Source organism: Larus michahellis, chromosome 6 (genome assembly GCF_964199755.1).
Source record: "Larus michahellis chromosome 6, bLarMic1.1, whole genome shotgun sequence".
NCBI classification, from domain to species: Eukaryota; Metazoa; Chordata; class Aves; order Charadriiformes; family Laridae; genus Larus; species Larus michahellis.
This window is the reverse complement of record NC_133901.1, coordinates 30943752-30965616: the sequence shown is the minus strand read 5'-3', so window position 1 is coordinate 30965616 and position 21865 is coordinate 30943752. Positions and strand designations below refer to the sequence as shown.

Genomic DNA, 21865 nt, shown 5'->3' with positions numbered 1-21865 from the left:
GAAATGGTGCCCCACAGATTCAGGGAAGAATTATTCTGCAAGATGGTTTCTGTATGAGAATTCCTTTTTGCATACCTTAAGATTTTTGCTTTCCTCTTGATTTGGTTAATCATTTCCCTGAATGATGCTTTTCAGAGAGTTGCATCCTGAGGATTGTACCTACAAAGAGTTAATCTTTTGTTCTTGTTTTATGTTTGGAAAAATCTTGGTGAATTTCTCCTGATGTGTAACAAATAAAGATATTAAGGGCAGAAGCAGAATTGTGCCATATTTATTGCTAACTGGAAAGAGGATTTACAGAGAAAGAACTTGTAGCAAAGTCTATTAATTAAAAGTCTCGTGATCAAAGATCTGTGCATTCTTCCCCATAAGCCACAGCTGTGTTTGTGGAGACAGGCTTAGAGGTCTTTCAGCCTGTCCCAGGATATTAGTGGGTGCAGGCGTCAAAAGAAGCTCTTGGGGGAAGCTTTCTAGAGAAGTAGATAATATGATCTGAGATAACATTCCCTTAGACTGATCAGGTTTGTGGTTGTGCAAGCTTGTTGTATAGAACTCTATCATTGACACCTGGCAAGACAGTTTAGGGTTTCAGCCACTAAAACAGATAGTATTTCAGCCCTTCAGATGAAAATAGAGGAGTGGCTTCATCAGCCAGGTGTGGAGAGCTTTTCATAATACAGGCAAAGAACAAAGACTGGAAAACAAATGACAACAGGGAGCAGACACAGTGTGTTGATAAATTATTATTTTTTTATGAGCCCGCTGGTTGACAGCAACATGAGAACATGTCTTTTCCATCACAGGTAGTCTTCTGCGGTGTTTGTTCCAGATCCTCCAATAATTTATTCAGCTTCATTTATTCTTTCAGTTCTTTAATGGATTCTTCGTCACAGTTAGCTGACTTCACATCAGTCAGCATAAATTTGACTGTCATGACCAAGAGAAGATTTGGCACTATTGAAGAATTCTTGAAGCCCATGGTGCTTAAGGACTTGGCAAAAGTGGATATTTAACATTTTGCTAGTTTGGTTACTGACAGTTAACAAACGACATTTTTTTTTTTTTTGACAGCATTGTCAGTATGTTTTTCCTGTGTGACATAAAAAGTGTATACTGTATGCCAAAATATGAAGGTTTATTTTTATACACTGATTAGCTGACAGTGCCCTCTGTGGAAATGAAGTCATTATCAGCTGTATTTGTTTCAGGTGCCTCTGCCTACCTTGTATTTTAAAGCACCCTGGTCTAACAGGCAGAGATGTGTGAAATCAGTAATCTCATACAGGATGAAACCTGGGTTGCCAGTTTCTTCCACTTGCAGGATTACCTTTATGGGATGGCTCAACCCTTTTCACTCCTGTGGGCTGGACGGCAGCATCTCTAGACAGGTAGGTGACTGGTGTGAAGTCCTCTCCATGCTGGAACTGTAAACATACCCCTGGCAGTAGCTCCACGCTGGCAAGGGGGTGCTTCATGTGGGTATAGGGATGGCAGGAGGAGAGGCAATGACAGCAGCAGTTCCTTGCCTTTAGCACCAAAGTTAAAAATTACTAATCCTAAAGAATATCTGGTAGATAGCACAGAAGAAATGCTGCTGCTGGCTGCATTTAGTAATCGTGAAGAAAATGGAGCCTAGGCAACCTCATAAATGCATGTTCCATCAAATAAAGTAAGATGAATCCCATGCCTCAGATCTAAACCAACCCACAGTCATCTTCCTTCTAGTGTGAGATCTGTATTCCACACTGGTTAAATACGCCACTGCACCACTGCTTAAAATGTTTACTGAGGTCAAAATCAGGTAAAGTTTGAAGCTATCAAGTGTCAACAAATGAGTCTCTTTTTTCCCACCTGTGCAACACTCTGGCTCTCTCCAGAGCCTCTGCCTCCTTCTTCCCTCGCCTCTCTGAAGTGTTCCATTACCTTTACAGTCTGTACCATCTTTCCAACCTACACAATTTTCTCATTTATCCTAATTTCTTTGTTCTTCATTTTTTTTCTTGAGTTAGACTGTCCCTTGACTACTCTTCCACCAGAAGATGTCATTCAGTATCACAAGTTAGTAGAGAGAATAAGGTCACCCCCACTGCTCTAGAAGAACAGCCTCTAGACAAGTTATTAGGTGTCATTTGAGAATTAATGAGATTTTCTTTCCAGATTCTTTTTAATATGCCTTGGACGTTTGAGCCTTAAGGATCAAAGTAGATTACAAAATATTCCTAGATGAACTGGAATGTAATCCTGCAGTGTCACCTAATATGAGATAAAAATATATCTGCATACTCTTGTGCTGGAGTAATCCATGGTAAGTGTCTGTTCATACTTTCTAGGGAAAACTACACATGGCAGATTAAATGCAACATTTCAGAGCATGAAATTCAGCTTTGAACGTGCTTGCCATGCAAGCTGTGTGTAGTAGCTCCAAAAGAAGCTTTGCTCCCTTTTTAGAAAGGAGAGAAGAGGGTGAAATGTCTGCTTAGGGAGGAGGGCGTGAAATACTGCTATTCCAGTTCTCTTCATCCCTTTTCTAGGGCTCAGAGACAGATCCAAGAAAGAAATAATCTAAACTACAATCTTGGTCTTCCTACGACACTCCCTTTCAGCGCCACTTCCCTCGTGTTTTTTGCTGCCCACTGAAGGAGAGAGCAAACAACTGAGCTTACTACAAAAACCATGCTGGCTTCGTCTTTCTGCCTTCAGGACCTGAGGCTACTTGTAGAAGAGCACAGAGCAGAGAGGGACTAACAGCTTAAGGTGACTACACACTCCGCTTTTCCTGTAAGCAACGTGAGTTTCTGTGAGGGGATGCAGTCCCCACTAAGCAAAAAAAAAAAAATAAAAAAATCATGCAGGACTGGTCTGGAGCAGACATATAAGTGGGTGTTGACCATCCCATTCCCCACAGATCACTCTACTCTTCTTGCTTCTATCTCATCTTCAAAATCCACTTCTGGTGTTCTCTTGCTTGGTCTGTCTTCCTGCTTTCAATTTTTGCTCCTGGTTTGGCTGCATTTGGCTTCACTCTTTGCCAAAATAGCTGATGTGAAAGAAGCTTTCAGAGGACCGTGCACACTTTGTGTATGCTGTAATGAATCCAGGTAGGGCTGAAGTACCTTGTGATAATTCCCAAATACATACGAAGTTGGCTCATATAATAATAATATCTCTACTATTTGCCTTTGGAGGGAGCTCTAGCCAATTTCATTGAACTTGGTAGAGAGCTCAACTCTGAAATGATGCACAAAAAGATTCTTAAGGGAGGAAGAACATGTCTTTATGTTTTTCCATCTCCTAATATAGCTTATTGATGCTTCAGACCCTTTCTATTTAATGTGCTTTGTTACACTTGTGTTTTCAACTCCCCTTCACATTCCTCTGTTAATTTTCTTCGTTATACAACATCCTCCATCTCCACATTTTTGTTTGGATATCTTCTAGGCCGGTGCTGTCTGCTGTTCCTTCGTATGCTTTCCTCACTGAAATCTCTTCACCTAGTCTCATCTCAGCTCACTCCCATCTGTTGTAACATATATTTGGCAGATGTTTCTCATTCTAGTGTCTTCCATCTTCTTTCTAATTCTCTCTTGTATCCTCTTTCTGTTCTTACTCCCTTTCCTACACTGTCCAGTTGTTTGTCTTTCCCTATTCTATACAGTTTCTTAAATTACATCCAGAGTAGACAGTTATGTTCCCTAACAGCATCATTTTGTATGCATTAAGATAAAAAGCTGATAATGACAGTATGGATTGCAGCCACTTCACCTCCACAAGCAGAAGATACAAGGGAATAATGTCATCCTGTGAGAAAGCAGCCTGAGGCTTTATTGTCACTAACAGCAGTAAGAAAATACCATTTTGAAAAAGGAGTGGTTGATAGAAAGCTTAAGAAAAATCAGACCTAATAGGTAAGTGCCAGCTTCTCCCTCCCTCTCTCTGGTAGGTCATTGCTAATAGCCTCGTCAACTGCATTCATTTTTTTTTTTTTTTTTTGTGAAAATGTGTTTGTTTTGGAGAATGTAATCAGCATCAGAGTATCATGTATTTCTGCACATGAAACAAAAATTAGTCAAGCCTTGTTTCTTGGCTTTCTGAATCTAAACCCATGCTCCCAGGATCATCCACGTCCCTGGTGTTAGTTAGATTGAGTTCTTGCAGCTGTCGCTTCGTCATTCAGGAAACTGTGATGTTGGGAGGGTTTTGCCGGCATGCTACAATGTCTGGGTTCTGCAAAAAGGCTTAAAAATTTTATTGCTTAAAAATCATCACTGGGGATGAGTTACTGTGTTTAATACTCATGGTCCAAGGAGCTGTGCCATCCTAGAGAAATATCTGGGAAAAATTAAGTGGACCCCAATGCTTCAGAGTTTTACGCTTGAAAATAAGGCAGAAACAAAGATAGCCCTGGAAAAAATGGAGATCTAAGATGAACATTGGAATTTAAACTGAATCTTTGTTGCCTGCCATAGAAATATAATGTTAAAACCTGTATATATATTTTCTACTTAAGTCCTAGATTGTTACCTGGTGGAGAGAAAGATGAGAAGTTAATGTGGTTCTTTGGGAAGAGGGAGGCAATGCTGGGTAAAGAGGAGATACAGAGAATGTCCAGCTGAGTCCAGAGATAACTCTGGTTTTTGACCCAGTGTGAAGGAGGAACGCAGGGGAGCCAGGTGATGCGATTCCACTGGCCACCTCATGATGTGTTAGGGAAGCCATTTTAGGAGCCAGCCGGCCTGGAGAGAAGGCTGCGGCCTCAGTCTTGAGTGGGCAGTGGGGAGGCAACCAAGATCTCACAGGCAAATGTTGCAGAAAGATCTGGGAAAAAAGTACCTGGACTGGTGCCTGGAGACAACCTGAGGGGAAGGCAGGCTGCTGGCTCGCCGGGGAATGGTTTACGCAACCGTGTCATGCAGCCCTTCGGAGGGAACCACGCACGTCCTCGCAGAGCAGCTTCCCACAACGGCCGCCTCACGTGGGATGGAGAAGGGCTTGGGGCTTGGGGTGCCTCCTCATGCCCACTCCCTTCTCCATCACGGTGGTGACTGCAAGTGCTGACCTACTTTCTGTTTGACTCCATTTCCTGCCCTTTTATTTTTTCCTGGCTGCTCCTACCCCTGTGGTGCGTCCCCATTTTAGATGGGGAAGGAGGACATGACTGCTGCCAGGGCAGGGCCTCAGCATCATGGAGAGAAGCAGAGGGCCAAAGTCTAGAAAAGACAGGAAATCTTCTTCCCTCAGGAAAACATCACCAGAAAAAAGGTTTTAAGGCCTCCTGAAGTGGCCAGAGCATGAGAAGGAGACATAGAACCCCAACAAGAGGAACTTGTTGGCAGAAATGATGCCAAAGAAATAAGGAAGGAAGAGCTTCAGGCTGGTGTTAAGGCTGTGACAAAGGATTTGGGTGAATCAACAAGGGATTGAAGGGACCAATGGTATTTGAATACCTGGATTTTTGAGAAATAACTGATAATGTGAAAACTCAGGGCTGCAAGACTAAAGAAAGAAATGGGGATCCTGCTGTGAGGCTGTGGCCCTGGAGGTGATGAAGGCCCCAGGCCTTAACTTCATTGCTTCCCCATGGAAAAGGTCACTGGACAAAAATGACCTTTCCTGTTGACAAAAATCATTTAGGTGGAAAAATCTTCAAATATCTAAAAGGCCAGGGAGGGCACTGAATTCTTTCCAAATGAAAAATTCTGAGAAATTGATGAATTTTAAATAGATTCTGTAAAACTACACTGGTCACAGAACAGGTAAAACTTACCAGAATTTCTTTTTAAAGAGAATTTTTTTTTCCCTATTGAAGGAGACAGTTAAATTAGAAACAAGTGCCTTGAAAAATAAGCTTTTTATTGTAAACAAACAAAGCTTTTGTAGAAACATAGAAGCATCCCTTTCTTCCTTAATACACATTAATGAGTTATGCTTTAGCGGTAAGGAAGTGCGGTGGTTGGAGGCTAATAGACTCGGAGGTCTGGGAACTGTGGGCCGGCAAACTCCAGGCTGTTCTTTTTGGATAAGGGTGTTTCATGTCCCAGAGCCACAAATCCTGTGAAACAGTTACTGTCGCAAAGAGACAGCACTTAAAAGAAGCAAGCTGATGCACAAGTCATCTTGGCAGGTTTTCAGAAGATTAGTGAAAACGTATTTCTTTTACAAGTGTTTTGCTTTCAGGGAATGGGTGTTTTTCACGGGGAAGCATTTATCCATTAGCATTTCAATCTAGAGCTGTAAGGAGGGGCTGTAACTGTTATTGTTATGTGGTGCCCAGAATCCCTCTCGTGGTTTTCATGGTCTGATTGCAGGTGTGTAAACTCCCCTGATGCTAGGTTTATACTTTGTGTGGTGTGAGGCTTGGTGAAGAGCCTTGGCTACAGACTGTGTTTATTCTCAAGTTACGAAGTATGGCACATGCATGTCATGACTAGTTCTTGCTGGGGCCCTTAGGTTGTAGATCAAGGTTCCTAGTAGGTTTTTCCTTTTTTTTTTTTTTTTTTTTTAACCTGTGTATTTCATACCAATGTACTTTCTGTATGCATATGCTTTATTTCTCTGGTGAGCTTTCTGATGATTGCTCAAATGTCCTTTAGGGTATCCACCTTTATGTCAAGATTGAAAGGGGAAATTCAGAAGCAGGCAAAACCCCCAGAGAAGTTATCTATTGCAAAGAGGTTAGCAAAAAAACCATGAGGTTATGTATTAAGCCATTATGTTTTCAATTACATTTGAAAGCCCAACAAATTTTGCTTTTTGTAGTAAGCATTAGATACTTGTATATCTATCTTAAGATAAATGTAGGCTTTTAACTTTTATCAGCCTTACCATTACTGGATATATGTGTACATGGAATATATGCAAAACATTTTTAAAACTCCAAGATTTAATATCCACTTACATTTGCATTCTTAATTTGTACGTATGGCTATTGCTTTTCTAAGAGCATTCATGAAGTATTTGTAGGAGCACATACCATCCACAATTGTTTCAGAAAATTAGATGGAGAATTTATGTGTGGGTATGTGTATCTATGTTGCCTGGAGAATCTTGCCCTAGTCTTTTAAGACGTTGTTTCTACAAATCCTGTGATCCCTATTTGATAAATACAATCTGAATGAGGGAGAGGGTTATGCATCTATTAAATATGCTTGAGGATGAGAATGTCATGAGTGGGACAAAAAGGGAGTGGTTGATAATAAAGAGGGAGGGTTAGGGGCGGGGAATAATTATTATATGAAATTTAAGCTCTTATGAAAAAACTGGTTGAGCAACCAGCCTTAATAGCTTCAATAGGCTATTTTCAATAAAGACAATCTAGTAAAAGCAGCCGTTAAAATGTTGACAATAAGTCACGTTTTTATAGCCTTGGCTGTATTTCTTCTAATTATGCAGTTTTTTAAGTTGCAACGAGTACGGAGACGGCTTCCTCCTGGACCAATCCCTCTCCCAGTTTTTGGGACCTTGATACAGCTGAACTTTCAGTTTAATCGTGATCTCCTCATGAAGGTATTTATTTTCAGATACTCCTAATTGTTTAAAAGTCTCTGTAATTTCCCATTTCTCATGTTGTTTGCTATGTGAAAACATCCTCTCCCGAAACTGCATTGGTAACATACTGTAGTTGTTAACTAGCCGCTGTGATATTGCGCTTGGTTTGGTTCGGAACTGCTGGTTTGGTTGGCAAAATAAGAAAAAATTATTGAGCATGAAGTAGTTTGCCAAGCTAAGAAAACTGGTATTGGAAGTTCTGAATGTGTGAAAAACATTCTGATGCTTAAACCCATCACCTTTTAACACTGAATTTGACAAATTCATGTGAAACTTGATATCCTCTGTCACCCCTTAACACTAGATTAGACAAATTCCTGTGAAAATTGATAGCATTTAGGATTAAATACCTTTAGGGATAATATATCAGATTTGTAGTTAGGGAAAAGAAATACTATTAAAAAAAATTTACTTTCACAGCATGGATTTTTATCTTTCTGAGCACTGGCATGCTCTTGCTTGAGCAGTAAATAGATACTTATGATGCACTATGTGTATATATGCTTGTTTGTATCAACAGGATCTAAAAAAAAAAATCCATGAACCTTTTGTTAGGTACTTTTTTGAGGAGTACTGAGCACAAAGCTACCTCTATTTCATCCTGTTGGTTCTCGCGGTGCTTTTGGGATTATCAATAGACAAGTCCAGTGGCTTCTGTCACTGCGATTTTGACAAGGCACACCGTTTTATTCTGACCAAACAGCAGGTTCAGACAGGAAGTAAGGAATAGTCTTACTCAAGTTCCAGCACCTGAATGTGCAAATGGGTGGGGGGAAAGAAGAAAGTAACTGGTCCACTCTCTACAAGCGAGTTATTCCTCTGACATTTCTGTGTTCGCTTTGCACCACTTTACAGGTGCAAATGATAGAAACCCTCTTGAAACAAATTCATGCATAAAAAATACCTTTTATCACATGAATCATTTTTAACTGAGCCTTCGCTTATACAATGTAATAAAAGCTACCTAATGTTCATTGGTCTAGATTTGGGGCTCTGAAAAGCTGGAGTATTGGGTTGTTTCAAACAGCGAATTCTGGAAAAGCCATTCATGCTTTCTCAAAGATAATTGCAATCTTGTGGGAAAGATGGAGAACATCATTCCACCTTAGGGTTGGTCTCGTAATCAGTGTAAAAACAGGTTCATCCTCTGTTTGCAGCGTGTGGGATTTTATCTGTGCTTTCCTGGCTTCTCTCCCATCTACAGCTGGCAAAGATCCATGGCAACATATTCACCTTATGGTTTGGATGGGCCCCAGTGGTTGTACTGAATGGATTTCAAGCAGTTAAGGATGGTATGACCATGCACCCTGAAGATGTTTCTGGGAGGCTAGTGTCTCCTTTCTTCAGAGCAATGGCCAAAGGAAAAGGTGAGATTTTCTTGTCATTGCACAGAAACGTCATCTTGACAAATTGCAGCTCTTTTGTAGCTTGTGACCACTTCCAAAGGTACCAGAGTAGCACAGTTTGTCTATGAGGAATGCTTGCCGGGTGAACTGCAAAGTAGGGAGTGGTGAAATAGCCTTCAGATGGTAGTAGGAGGAAGAGACCAGCAAAAGAAAGAATATTCATAGTGCCTTGTGTGAAGTATTCACTGGAGCAAATTCAGAGGTGATGAGATGAGGCAGTGGAAGGTTGTGCCACAAATGGAGGAAGAGCAGGAAACAGCCCACTTTCTTGTCCTGGACTTATTGCCTCCCACCACCACATTTGCAATTGAAGAATGATCTTGAGGGTGGGATCTTCTTCCCATTCCCTTCCATTTGTGAATATTTTCTCACTCTCACAATTGCATCTAGAGGTTCAGTGCACTTCTGTTTCAACCTTGCTGTAGGTTTCATACTCCCCAGCCATACTGGAAATTCCAAACTGCTGATTTTCATGAACACATGCATTATGAAACAAACTTCATTTTATTTGTGACCTCCACCTTTTTTCAGAAAACCTACTTCCTTAAATATTTCTATTTCTAATTTGTTTCAGTCATTGGTGATTCTTATACTACATTAAAGATCCTGTTGGTATATGATGTTTATTTCTTCTGAAGATATTTGTCACAAAGCCTAAGTATTGAACTTTTCTGCCCTATGGACAGGAACTTTATTATTACCAGTTGAGTTTGTCCATTTTAGCCCTGCCCACATGCTTACATGCCCCAGCTATCCCTTTTTGTCTTTGTATTCATAGGCAATGCAATAGTTTAATTATATTCTGCGGTTTAGTAAATCTTTTAACATAGTCTTTGTCTATAATAAATATTAGCATGATAAAGAGCTCTTCCTTGAATGGGTGCAGGGATTATGTTGGCAACTGGTCACACCTGGAAGCAGCAGAGAAGGTTTGCACTGAGGACTCTACGCAACCTTGGTCTGGGGAAAAGAGGTCTGGAGCATCGAGTTCAAGAGGAGGCCCGCTACCTGGTAGACTTCTTTGCAAGTATGAAAGGTATTTCTGCAATAAATACTGGTTCATTTTTGTCTTTAGTCTGATGTGTCTAGTGCAAGAACTTCTCTGTCCTGCTCTGAAATTAAGGGCAGCTTAATTGCCTCATTTGATACCACTGAGAAAAGTCTAGCTCCGTGTTCTTTATTCCCCTCTGTCAGGTATTTATATACATTTAAGATACTTCCCTGAGCCTTCTCAAGACTAAACAGACCCAGCTCTCTCAGCCTCTCTTATGTCAGATGCTCCAATCCCTTAATTGTCCTTGTGGCCTTTTTCTCACCTTGTTCCAGTACACTGATGTCTCTCCTGTGCTGGGGAGCCCAGAACTGGATCCAGCACTCCAGGTGAGTCTCACCAGTGCTGATCAGAGGGGAAAGATGACCTCCCTTGGCCTCTCAGCAATGCCTTTCATAATGTAGCCCAGGATGATGATGGCCTTCTTGTCTTGAGGGCACGTTTCTGGCTCATATATGGTGCTGGTGGTCAAAGATACGGACACATTATCAATGCTGATGAATTAAGTCTTGTAACGCCATTTGCACGCACTCTGTAAAGCAGTGACTAGAACCTTGCCTTTATTGCAACATTTTACCTTGATCAGCCCAGTTAGGGGCATGTGAGTTGGATTTCCCAATATTGATCGTTATGCAAAGGCGCAGTAAATCAAGACATGCTGTGACCAGCATTCTATCAATTAAAAGTAATTAAATCTAGCCCAATCCCATGGTTTAAGAACTAGGAGAGACTGAGATGTGATCACATGTGCAGGAAAGAAAAGCCCAGAACAATAAGTTGCTAATCAGAATTGTGCATTGGGTGTTGGTAAGTTGCATCAGTCCATACATATAGTTGTTTATAGACATTTATCCTGGAGTCACAAAAAAGATTTTTGAGATGAGTTTTTCATGTAATTGCTTTAAAATTCGTTATAATTTTGTTGACACAATGGGTTGAAAAAAGTTTGACATTTTAAACTTACTGGAGGCTGTACATCTCTAGCGAAGTCATACAAAATATAGTAGCCTTGCCTGTATTTATGTCCTTGCTGAATAAGGCTGCCTCTCTTCTTACGGTTCTCCCCGCAGATTCCCTTTGACCACAGTGTCTTCAGACATTGCCATGCTTGAGGCCTATTTTGAATTTGCCAGGTGGCAAATTTGCATAGAAATATATTTTTTTTCTTACTTTTAAATTTGCTCTATCATATTACGAAATACTTTATACATCTGGCGTTTCTTCAGGGTGCCACACATTCCTGGGATTATGGGATTGCACCATAGTTTTTAAGAATCGGTTCAATACTACAATTTTGTAAGAAGATTGCTGCTTCTCTATGAAATGCAATACTCTCTGGAAAGTTCTTTGGGTATCCTGTAATATTATTTCATTTCACTAAAGCAGAATAGGAGACATTAACAGTGACATCTATTATTGTGGTTGCAGGAAAACCCCTGGATCCTTCTTTCCCTCTCATTCATTCAGTCTCAAATGTAATTTGTGCTGTTGTTTTTGGGCACCGCTTCTCCAGAGAGGATGAAACCTTCCATGAACTGATTAGAGCCACAGAGCGTCTATTCAGATTTGCAGGCAGCTTTATTCATCATGTAAGTAAACTATCTGCTGTCTTTTTCTGAATAAGACAGAAAGTGAGAAAAGCAGATTCAAGAGGTTGGTGTTAGGCAAAAGTTTTTGAATGGGTGACTAACGTCCCATGAAGCTTTACTGGGCAGTGCACTATCTCAAAGCGTGATGGTAAAGCTCTACACACCAGCCTTGGTTCATTGTCCTGTGTTTGAGTACCGTGATAAGGTGGTTTGCTCCTAAATCTTTGCAGCAAGGCACAAGCTGATGGACTGCTCCTGGATCATGTTTGTTACTTGGTTTCTCAACCCCCACGCACAACAGATTGCTGCCTTGGGGATCAGGATTGTTAAATAGTAAATGTCAGGTCTAAAACTGTGATTCATGTGCCAATTTTAGACACTGCTTTATTTACAGTCAACAGAGAAGATTGATTCAAATACCTAAGTGTTTTGCCTGTGCCTACTTACCTCCATTTCCTCTATAAGAAATGGAGACTCAAAGACTTCTTGGAGAAATTCCACTCCTTCACCCTGAGTGAGGAGCAGCTCTAGACGCACGCAGCAGAAGACAGGAAAAGCTAAGCCCGCAAATATACCTGTAAGCTTGGCAATCGAAACAGTGCTCTTCTGAGAGTCAAGGACTTACCTGACACTAGAAGAGGCCTGCTTTGCACACAAGTATGTTCAGAGTTGCCCGGGAGTTCTGGTTCCACTTCTAAAGTTGTCCCATGCATCTTATGTGTTAGCTTCTTAATGTAAAACACATAAGCAAATCCTGTAATATAGAGATTTCACACACCCCCCCCCATCCTGTGGAACATTATTCTCACTGAGTTATGTTCAGGTTCCCTTTTGCTTAGCCTAGCTTTGGTCCTGTAACTTGTGTCTAGTGGTGGCAGGTGAGACCTGCTTTTGGGATAGAGAATATACTTCCTTTTCTTCTCTCTTACTTATCCTAGCTTTGCTTTAGTTCAATGAATAAGATGCTGTTCTGGGAAATATGAACAGGGGTTCAAACCATTTCAGACGGAGGGCTGCAATCTTCCCACTTCCTGGATGCAAAAAAATCATGTAAAAAGTGAACATTCCTGCATCCACATCCCCATTTCTTAACTGGATTCCATGCTGTCAGGCACTGAACAGGAGAACGCTGTGAATTGGGCCCCTCCAGAAATGGAGGAGGGGTTTTGGCAAGACTGGGAACAGGGAGTGTGGACAGGCTCAGTTACTGTCTTGAACGTTGACAACTAAATTCCACTTACAGTTAGGGTGCCATAGTAGCTGGAAAGTGCATGCATTTGAGAGGAGGAATGCACATAGTCTGGGCAACCGTATATGGTTATTCAGAGCACAGTTGTATGTAATGCTCCTGAACACATTTTGCAAGGAAAAAAAAAAAAAAAAACAAAAGAGAGATGGAATTAAACAAAAAGGCTATGAAGTTCTATGTCAGTTTACCATGGGCTGGACTACTGCCTTTCTGTGATAAGGCAATGATTAATTGATAATTGGATGTCTGACAGTAAGAACTGATTTTCCAAAAAGACAGAAGTATAGTCTATCTAATTCAGCCAGACTCCAGTGAACACCTAATAATTGCTTTCTGCAGTATAATTAGGAGAGTACAAGAAGACCTCAGCAAAATGAAGACTGAGAAAGGATAGAACTTCTGCTGATAAATTAGTGGATTATGTTTTGAGCAGGAAAAGAACTATTAAAAGAAAATATGCTGCAGATACAAGAACAATGCATACAAATTACCCAGGCATAAATATAGGCTGAAAATCAGAATGAACTTTCTAGCTATCACAATAGGTAGAAATCAGCTATTCTTAGGCCAGATTTTCCCAAACAGTAAGAGAGAAGGATAAAATTAATGTTATGTGAGGTAACCCCTTCTTTTCTAGAGGAGAACACTCAAAAATGTCAGGTAGCTGTTTCTCAGCCTTTCGGGATTTCAAATCTTCCAAATTTATTGAGGACCGTTGAGAGCTCGATTAGTAGAGAGTGCTTTGGGGGATTCCTGAGGTTGTATACTGGCCGCTGGTAGCTGGCCCTTGTTTTGGGTTATATCAACTGCTTTTGCACATCCTGGTGAGGACAGTTTGCAACAGCTGTGCTTCTTCCTTCCTGGTTTTGTCCACTGGAGGGCAGGATCTCACTTTGTAAATGTCTGTATACAGCTCATTGTAACTGAATACATTCATTTGAATAATTGAATAAATTAATACAATTCATTCTAATTATAACCATTCTAATTTGGCTTGTGGTTGAGCTTGAAAGCCTGTGGAACTCTGAATCTTACCATCAACACAGCTAGAAATTATACCGTGTACTGTTTCACAACTTGAAAACATAAGCATAGTCTTTGACAGAGTATTTTACTCATGATGCCAAAAACACATGCTCACATGAACATTACGTTCTCTCTTTAGTAGTCCTAAAATGCATTTTTCTAGTGATAGAGACTTTGTGGTACCTCTTGTGTGTCATTCCCGTAGCTGTATGAAATCTTCCCCTGGTTGATGTGCCGTCTCCCTGGTCCTCATAAGAAGGCTTTGTCTTGCTATGATGTCCTGAGCTCTTTTACAAGGAGAGAGATCAGAATGCACATGGAGCGTGGGATACCAGAAGAACTGCAGGATTTCATTGACTTTTACCTGTCTCACATTGAAAAAGTAAGTTTTTGTTCTGCCTGATCATACATTCATGGGGAATAAGGTGAAATGGATGACTAAATAATTCAGTCTGAGCCCTTCTATAACAATCTCTTACCTTTCATAGACATCCTAATGTGAATCCAGTAACCAGGGACTTCCTAAATCCTTTCTAATTACTGATATGCCACAGCACCTTGCAATCCTTTTATTAAAGGGCAGGTTAAAACACTGCATTTTTTCTCATTGGCACAAGTTACAAAATGATTTAAGGCCTCCAAGAAAGAATACTGAGCTTCTGAGTGGACCACAAGAAAACTGGGAAGGCCTTGGGGGAGACAGAGTGGGATGTTCTGGGTAGGATATTTGGCTGGTAAGGGTTTGTCAAAAGAGGTTGCTGCAAAAGGATGGTTGGACTTTGAGAGCATTTTGTGGGGAAATAAACTAGGAGTCAGTGGAGTTTCAGACAAGGCTGGAGAAGAGGAGAGCGCCAGGGTCAGTGAAGTTTCAAGCAGACAAAGGAAACTGGGGCAAATAAGGGCATTTTGGGCACGTAGGCCTAGTAGCGGTAGGTGGGAATCCATAGAGTTTTGAAAGGCTGTAGGAGGCTTGCTTAAGTTGTAAATGGGGACATCTATCTCTCCCTTTTCTAGACCTTGCCAGGATCACTTTTTCTTTGTCTGAATCCCTTGGGAACAGGATCCCCTCCCTAATCCCCGGACTAGCAACTGCCCTTCCTCTCTGTGACTCCTCCTACCAGCACTTAATCACTCTTCCTTTCTCCTCTTCTCCACTGCAGTAGACCGTGTTCTTCCTCCTGTTCTGCTTGGTGATAGGAAGAAAATGGAGAAAGGAAAGGAAGTGACAAGATGAGACTGGTGTTACTGAGGGATGACAAGGCAAGGGTGGCACAGAGAGCCAAACGACATACGCAGGCTGGGGGATATCTATTCTTGCAGCCCCTGGAGAAGTGGGTAGTGACTGCTGCTCCTGGGTGGCAGTGCTTGTCTGCAGGGACAGCCGGTGCCCCGTCCACTGTGGTCATGTGCTGGTCGCAGCAACAGAGGGACTGCAACCTTGTCAGGCTGTAGGCACCCATCCTGCATCTGCTGGCACAGCCGGAATAGGTCTGTCATCCTGGACTGCCTTGTGTACTCCCTGAGTTGGCTCTGCTGCTGTGCTCGATCACGCTACAGAGACGTGCATCCAGGGAAGAATGTCTGTTAGCTATTTCTGTCAGCCAGCTCTTTAGTCCTTTAGCATGTGTCTTATGAACACTTCGTAGTCCTTTTTTTCATTCTTGTGGGCAACAAAAGCAACTGTCTTGTGGAACTGCAAGCATATTGCAACCGTGAAACTGTCATTATTGTCCAAGCTGCTAATTCTGTCAAAGAATCAAATCAGATCTCCTTGCTAAGATCAGTTTTCTCTATCACAATAAATGACTTTAATTTGTATTTCTAGCTGGTAATTCTTTATTAATTGATTCCCATATCAGCTGCTGTATTTTTATGTCCAGGGTGGATGTCAATCTAACTGGCTTCTAGTTCCTCAAATTCTCTTGTTTTAAATTTTTTGATACTGGCACAATATTAACACATCTGGTCTTCCAAAGCGTTTAACTGCTTCTAAAGTCTTTCACTGCTCTCCTACGATTTATGAGACTTGGACCATCAGTGGACCAGCAATTGTTTCAGCGAGCTCTTCTGGGACTCTGCTGGGTGGAAATCATCCAAGTTTGTTTATTAAAAAGATTGAACTGTCTGTAATAAATACACAGGGGGCAATATAAAAAGATTAGATAATATTACAAGAGGGAAAAACATCCTTCCCACTTTCCAATTGCTCCACTGGCAAAAGAAAGGTTCAAGACCCCCGAGTATAACATCCCTATATTTAGACAATGAATTGCCCCAAACCATAACAATTTTCTTTCGTAGTTTCAGCATATATGTACTTGTCTTCACACTTCTACCTGAAAACTGTAAAACCCCAGAGCAGCTGTACGCGAGTCATTATGGCCTTGTAGTGGAGAAGCAGCCTGAACGCCACAGGTTAAGAACGTTTGACAGCCCAGTGTTCATTACCTGGTCACTGTGTTGCTTGGTAGAAAAACTAAGTGATGGAATATGACTTGAGGCGTGAAGAATGACACACCTTCAGAGGAATATTTACTTATGAAACATTCTAAATGTACCACTATTTGCACAATTAAGCCAACAATCCTTTTCTGTGGATAACGTGATTTAGCTTCATGATTAAGAGTGGAGTAAACAAGACTTGTCCATTTGTGAAATGTTAGCTTTTCGTATTGATAATCATCTTTAGTGTCTAATGTTCTTTATCAGTCTCTCTGTATTGTACTGTAGGCAGAACACACCACAGCTTGGAACCAGTGATAAAATCACATTTAAACCTATTCTGTTTTTTCTAACTTCCATGTATAAACTTCTACTTTTTCTTATCATTTGCAGTCCAAAGATGTACCCAGGTCTACATACAATGAAGACAACATGGTTTATTCTATAAATGACCTTTTCTTGGGTGGATCAGAGACAACAAGCACAACTTTGAACTGGGGCCTGCTCTATATGGTGGCAAATCCAGACATCCAAGGTGAGTGGATAAGCGTGTCACAAATATCTCTGATGCAATAGAACAGCCAAGTTCTGAACATTTTCATGGATCAGAGATTATTCCTAGATACTCGTATATGGCTAGTGGCACACAGACCTTTTTGTACTGGTAGATCTGCGCTGGGCAGTACTGGTAGATCCAGTGTGTCTGTAGACAAGCTCTTACAGGAGCCCACAGGCATAAGGCAGTTTCCAGAAAGAGTTAACAGTTTGGGAAGTATGCATATGCATAAGAGGTTGTGGCTGATTGAGATGGAGGGGTTGAGGTCTTTGGGGAAATGAAGATCGTAGGGTAGTCAATGGAGTAAGAGGACTGGAGCTGCTGTTTGGGAAGCCAGAGGGTTTGCACGCATCATCCTTGAAGGAACAGTGGGCACTGCAGCAGCTATTGGTGAAATGCTGATGGTACGTCAGGAAACTAAGTTGGGTCCTGTCTTAGTTGTAAACTCGACTGATGGCTGAAAATAATTAACCAGAAACTGATGTGTGATAGTAGGGATGCTACTCTTTGGAAACTTGCTTTAATTCTGCTTTGTATTGGCTGAGTATCAGTGATGGGGGCTACAGGGAGTCCTACCCTTCTTTGTGCTCTGTAGGTCATAGTAGTAGTAAAGATAATCACCTAAAGGTCAATTGATAACTTTGACTTTATTTTTGTCCATCGGTCCATTTAGGATCCCAAGGTATCAGGGTGTCTATTTAATCTGTGATTAAATTAACTCTGTGATGTATTTGAGTTTCTTGCAACAGAAATTATTCCAGTCTGGAGGGGAATTTGATGGCTCATCTGTTTTGTCTATGTATATTTAAGAAGTTTATTTTTAAGTCTAGCTTTTAAATATCCATCAATCACTTTCAGAGACCACTAAATGGAAACCAAAAAAGAATGATCTCTTATGCTGGATAACAGAAACCTCATTGTTAGATAGCAGAATATGTGCAAATACCCAGAGGAGAAGAGGATTTTAAATGGAGGAAAGAGATGAAGATAAGAAAAAATTGCTCAACTTGGAGCTGTCAGACAAGAAGGTCTACTAAATCTCATGCTATTGCATGTTTATTATCACCTAATGTAATTAAAGTTATGAAAGCGCTGACTCACTTAAATAATTTTATTTGTCTAAATATAATACCTTGCACATACTTGGGAAAGCAGGGTGTGTGCAGAATGATCCTTCATGGGCTTCTTGAGTCATACATTGCATCTAGACTCTCATAATGAACTGACACCAATATATCTGTCCTCATTTAATTGGTGGCTTCTTTTTGAACCCGTTCATACTTTTGCCTGTGTTGACACCCAATGACAACGTTACACAGTTCCATTGTGCACCATATGGAAAAGTCTGGCCTTTTGCCTAATCATGGAATTGGGCTCTCCTTGTTCTCTGAACTCCTGCAACAGAGATGCATATTTATACCTACACAGTGACTGATTGCTTCAAACTATACTGGATGCTCAAGTAGTTGTGCTTGATTTTGCAAGCTGGTTCTTCATAGAAGGAAATTTACTTTGCTTAAAAATTTTTCTGGATATACATTTTAAATTCTGTAAGGTGCTGAAATCTCTGATGTCAGGATCTACCTAACGTAGTTTTGTGAAGGACTGCTGGCAGTCACTGCGCAGGCTTGATGTGAATGAGCACAAACTGATCAATGAAGAATGGGCTTCCTGGCATCCTAGTGTTGCTTCAAAGGGCCTGGAAAAACACAGGATTATTTGTTAAAAATCGAAGGCATTTTTATTATGTGTGTACTGCCTCTCTTGAAGTTTACAAAACAAATTCCATATTTCTGTTAATGGTCTCAGCACTCCTGTGCAATAAGTAATTTAAATCATGATATTCTTGATCAAAAGGCATGCGCCAAGAAGCAGATCCATTTTTTTTAAAGGTATTTGGACATTGTTCTATTTGGCGTTGCTTCACTTGACAGACATCCTATGTAAAAGACCATTTCCTTTTAAGAGGAATCAGGCTTTTAAGACCCAGATTCACCTGGCTTAAATTCCAGAGAGCTGTGAGCTTAGTGGTTCTAACCGGCTGTAGGTGCCTGGGGCACCTAACTGATTTCTCTTTGTGTTTTCTTACAGCTATCTCCTTCATTTAAGTGTTAGTAAGGCAACTCTTAAAAGAGTTTTAAATTTTTGAGCAGCAAATGTCCTTTCTTAATCCACAATCAAATAACTTCAGACACGAAAGTAGAGCTCACATATGTTTAAACTGTTGGAATACCTTACTACTTTTATTTTCTTTATAAAAGTTACTTAGGTTTTTACATTAATTTTGTTGCTGTCCTCATAGTTCTAAATGGGAAATCTCTTTGAAAATGGAATTAGTGAAAATACTTGATATATTTTTTTTTTTTTCCCCCCCTGCAATGATGAATATTTCTCCACAGAGAAAGTGCAGAAGGAGCTGGATGCTGTTCTGGGTCCTTCACAGTTAATCTGCTACGAGGATCGGAGAGAACTGCCCTACACAAATGCTGTGGTTCATGAGATTCAGCGCTTCAGCAACATTATCTCAGTTGGCATGCCCAGAGTATGCGTGAGGAACACTACATTGCTTGGCTTTCCCCTCAAAAAGGTACAGACACAGTTTCTCAGCTCTACAGACCTTTCCTGCATCAGTAGAGCAAGGTGTGGCTTCAAATCTATTTGTGCCAGGGTCTTCTCCTCAACAACACTGGGGTTGGATGCCTCTGGGTCATAGCCTGAATGGGAACAAGGACCTCTGGGTCATAGCCTGAATGGGAACAAGGACAAGAAAACGTCTGCCAGGCTGACTTGAGTGATGCAGCTGTTGGGAGAGGGTTTTCAGTAGTGAAAGATGCCCCTGGCTGGAAGAGGGGATTTTAGCAAGGCTGCAAATTAATGAAGACAAAAACCTTAGAGATTGATACTGAAGAATACTGTGATTGCTTTGTACTGATAAGGCATTGGAAAGATTTCTGACTGAATTTTTGTCTGCAGAAAGATCCAGGGAAAAGCCTGAAGGTTTGCAACTGGCTTTCCTCAAAGAGACTAAATCACAGAAACTTCTAGTGTTAGAAGTGAAAACGGGTTTAGCACAAATAAAGCTGTTAGTTTCTAGTGACACGGCTACTTCCACTGTCAGGCTTGAAACAAAAAGAATTCACATTCCTCACAGCTCCCACTGGGGAAATGAACATACCAGCATACAACACTGAACTCTGAAAATAAACCAACACTGGTCCCACCTAGCCAGTTCTGACTGCTGGGAGAGGAGTGACAGCCAGAACCGAGTTAATGTTTTTCTCCCTTCGCAGGGCACCATAGTTTTTCCAAATATCGCTTCGTCTTTGTATGACCCAGAGCAGTGGGAAACACCTCGACAGTTCAACCCTGGTCACTTCTTGGACAAGGATGGGAACTTTGTGAGCCAAGAAGCCTTTTTACCATTCTCAATAGGTAAATGGACTGACAGCACAAACATTAATGGTTTGGATTGGGGCTGTAGAATTAAAATGTCTATCAAAAACCTATTGGTCATTTATTTTAAACCTCTTTGTGTAACGCAGTGATAAAATCAACATGATTATTTTCGGTAACGTTTCCCAATCCAACTACAAACATTTGGTCTCCTGAACAAATAATAGCATAGAAAATTAGAGATGTCCTGACAAACGTATACATGTAACTTGCCCTATTTTTAGAAGAAAATGCTCTGCTAAGGATTATGGTTATTGATTTGGGGCATACATTTCAACACTAGACATACATTTGGAAAGTACTTGCAAGCAGCTGTAGTGTTGCTTTATGCATACAAAACTAGAGCACAACATGTCCCAGGAAGAGCAAGTCCTTATTCCTCATTTACATGATTGAACAAATTCCTTTAAAATTGTCAGTCAAATGAAGATGAGGTTTTTGAGGTAATTGAAGTGAAACTCAGAGCAAAATAGCTACACAATTATCTATAGCTGCAGATAGGATTCTTTAAAGGAAGAATTACCTGAAGTTTTGTGTCATTGATTGCATTAAGTCCTACAGAAATTCCGGATTCAGCAAAAATACCTTTGCTTTGTGTGAGGATGAATACGATTGCTTTCGAGGTCAGGGTGGTTTACTCACTGTCCTTCCCCTCCTCCTCCTGCAGGGCACCGTGTGTGTTTGGGGGAGAATCTAGCGAGGACTGAGCTCTTCATTTTCTTTGCCAACCTGCTGCGGGCATTCACCTTCCGGCTGCCTGAGGGGGTGACGAAGGTCAACACAGAGCCCATTTGGGGGGGCACGCTGCAGCCCCACCCCTACAGGGTTTGTGCCATTCCGCGCTAGGCTGCACGCGTGCAGCATGTCACAGACCATCAATTAGGCAATCTCATTTACTTTTGTGAATGTGTGTCTAGACACAGTATAACCTTTTTTTTGGTCTTGGACTTGAATTTTGCCTACAAAAGCCACCTTTTGTCTACAGCAGATAATTTTATTCAGATCCTGTTACCTGGTCTTGAAGGTGATTTTTTTATTATTTTTTTTTTAGTAAAAGTTCTTTTGATCTGGAGCGCACCATCATTCTCAGCCATAAAGCCAGCATGCACTTGCTGTCTGGCCTGGCAGATTTAAATCTGCTCCACCAATGCCAAAATTGACTGGCAGACTTCAAAAATTAATTTATTATCTCCATGTTACCCTGTTTTCAAAAGCAATTAGGTTTGGAAAAACATACCTGGAAAATCCTGCCTCTTTATATTACTATCATCACTAGAAACATTTCAGTCAACTTTTTGTTGATGGTCACTAATAAAAGATATGAAGGAAAAATTAGCAACTGGTTTTATTTATGGATGACTTACAGTTCACTGAGAATTTCTAGATTTGACCCAGCACAATATGTATAAGGTATCTTTAAATCTGTCAGAGGATAATTGTTTTGAGTCCAGCAGAGAAAAAATGCAGGCTGAAACTTGGTAAAGAGTGAAGATACAGAGAAAGGATTTATTTTAGGGCAGATACTTTTAATATTTTACAATTCTGCCA

General features: G+C 40.8%; 1 protein-coding gene across 1 annotated transcript; it reads left to right on the top strand.

Annotated features, from left to right (window-relative positions):
* The first annotated feature begins 7332 nt into the window (after positions 1-7332).
* Positions 7333-21644, top strand: LOC141744591 (cytochrome P450 2J4-like). Its single transcript, XM_074590882.1, has 9 exons — positions 7333-7503; positions 8750-8912; positions 9838-9987; positions 11431-11591; positions 14072-14248; positions 16702-16843; positions 19264-19451; positions 20155-20296; positions 20985-21644. Exons 1-9 carry the CDS (start codon positions 7333-7335, stop codon positions 21161-21163), a joined length of 1473 nt encoding a protein of 490 aa, XP_074446983.1. The 3' UTR covers positions 21164-21644.
* The last annotated feature ends 221 nt before the right edge of the window (positions 21645-21865 follow it).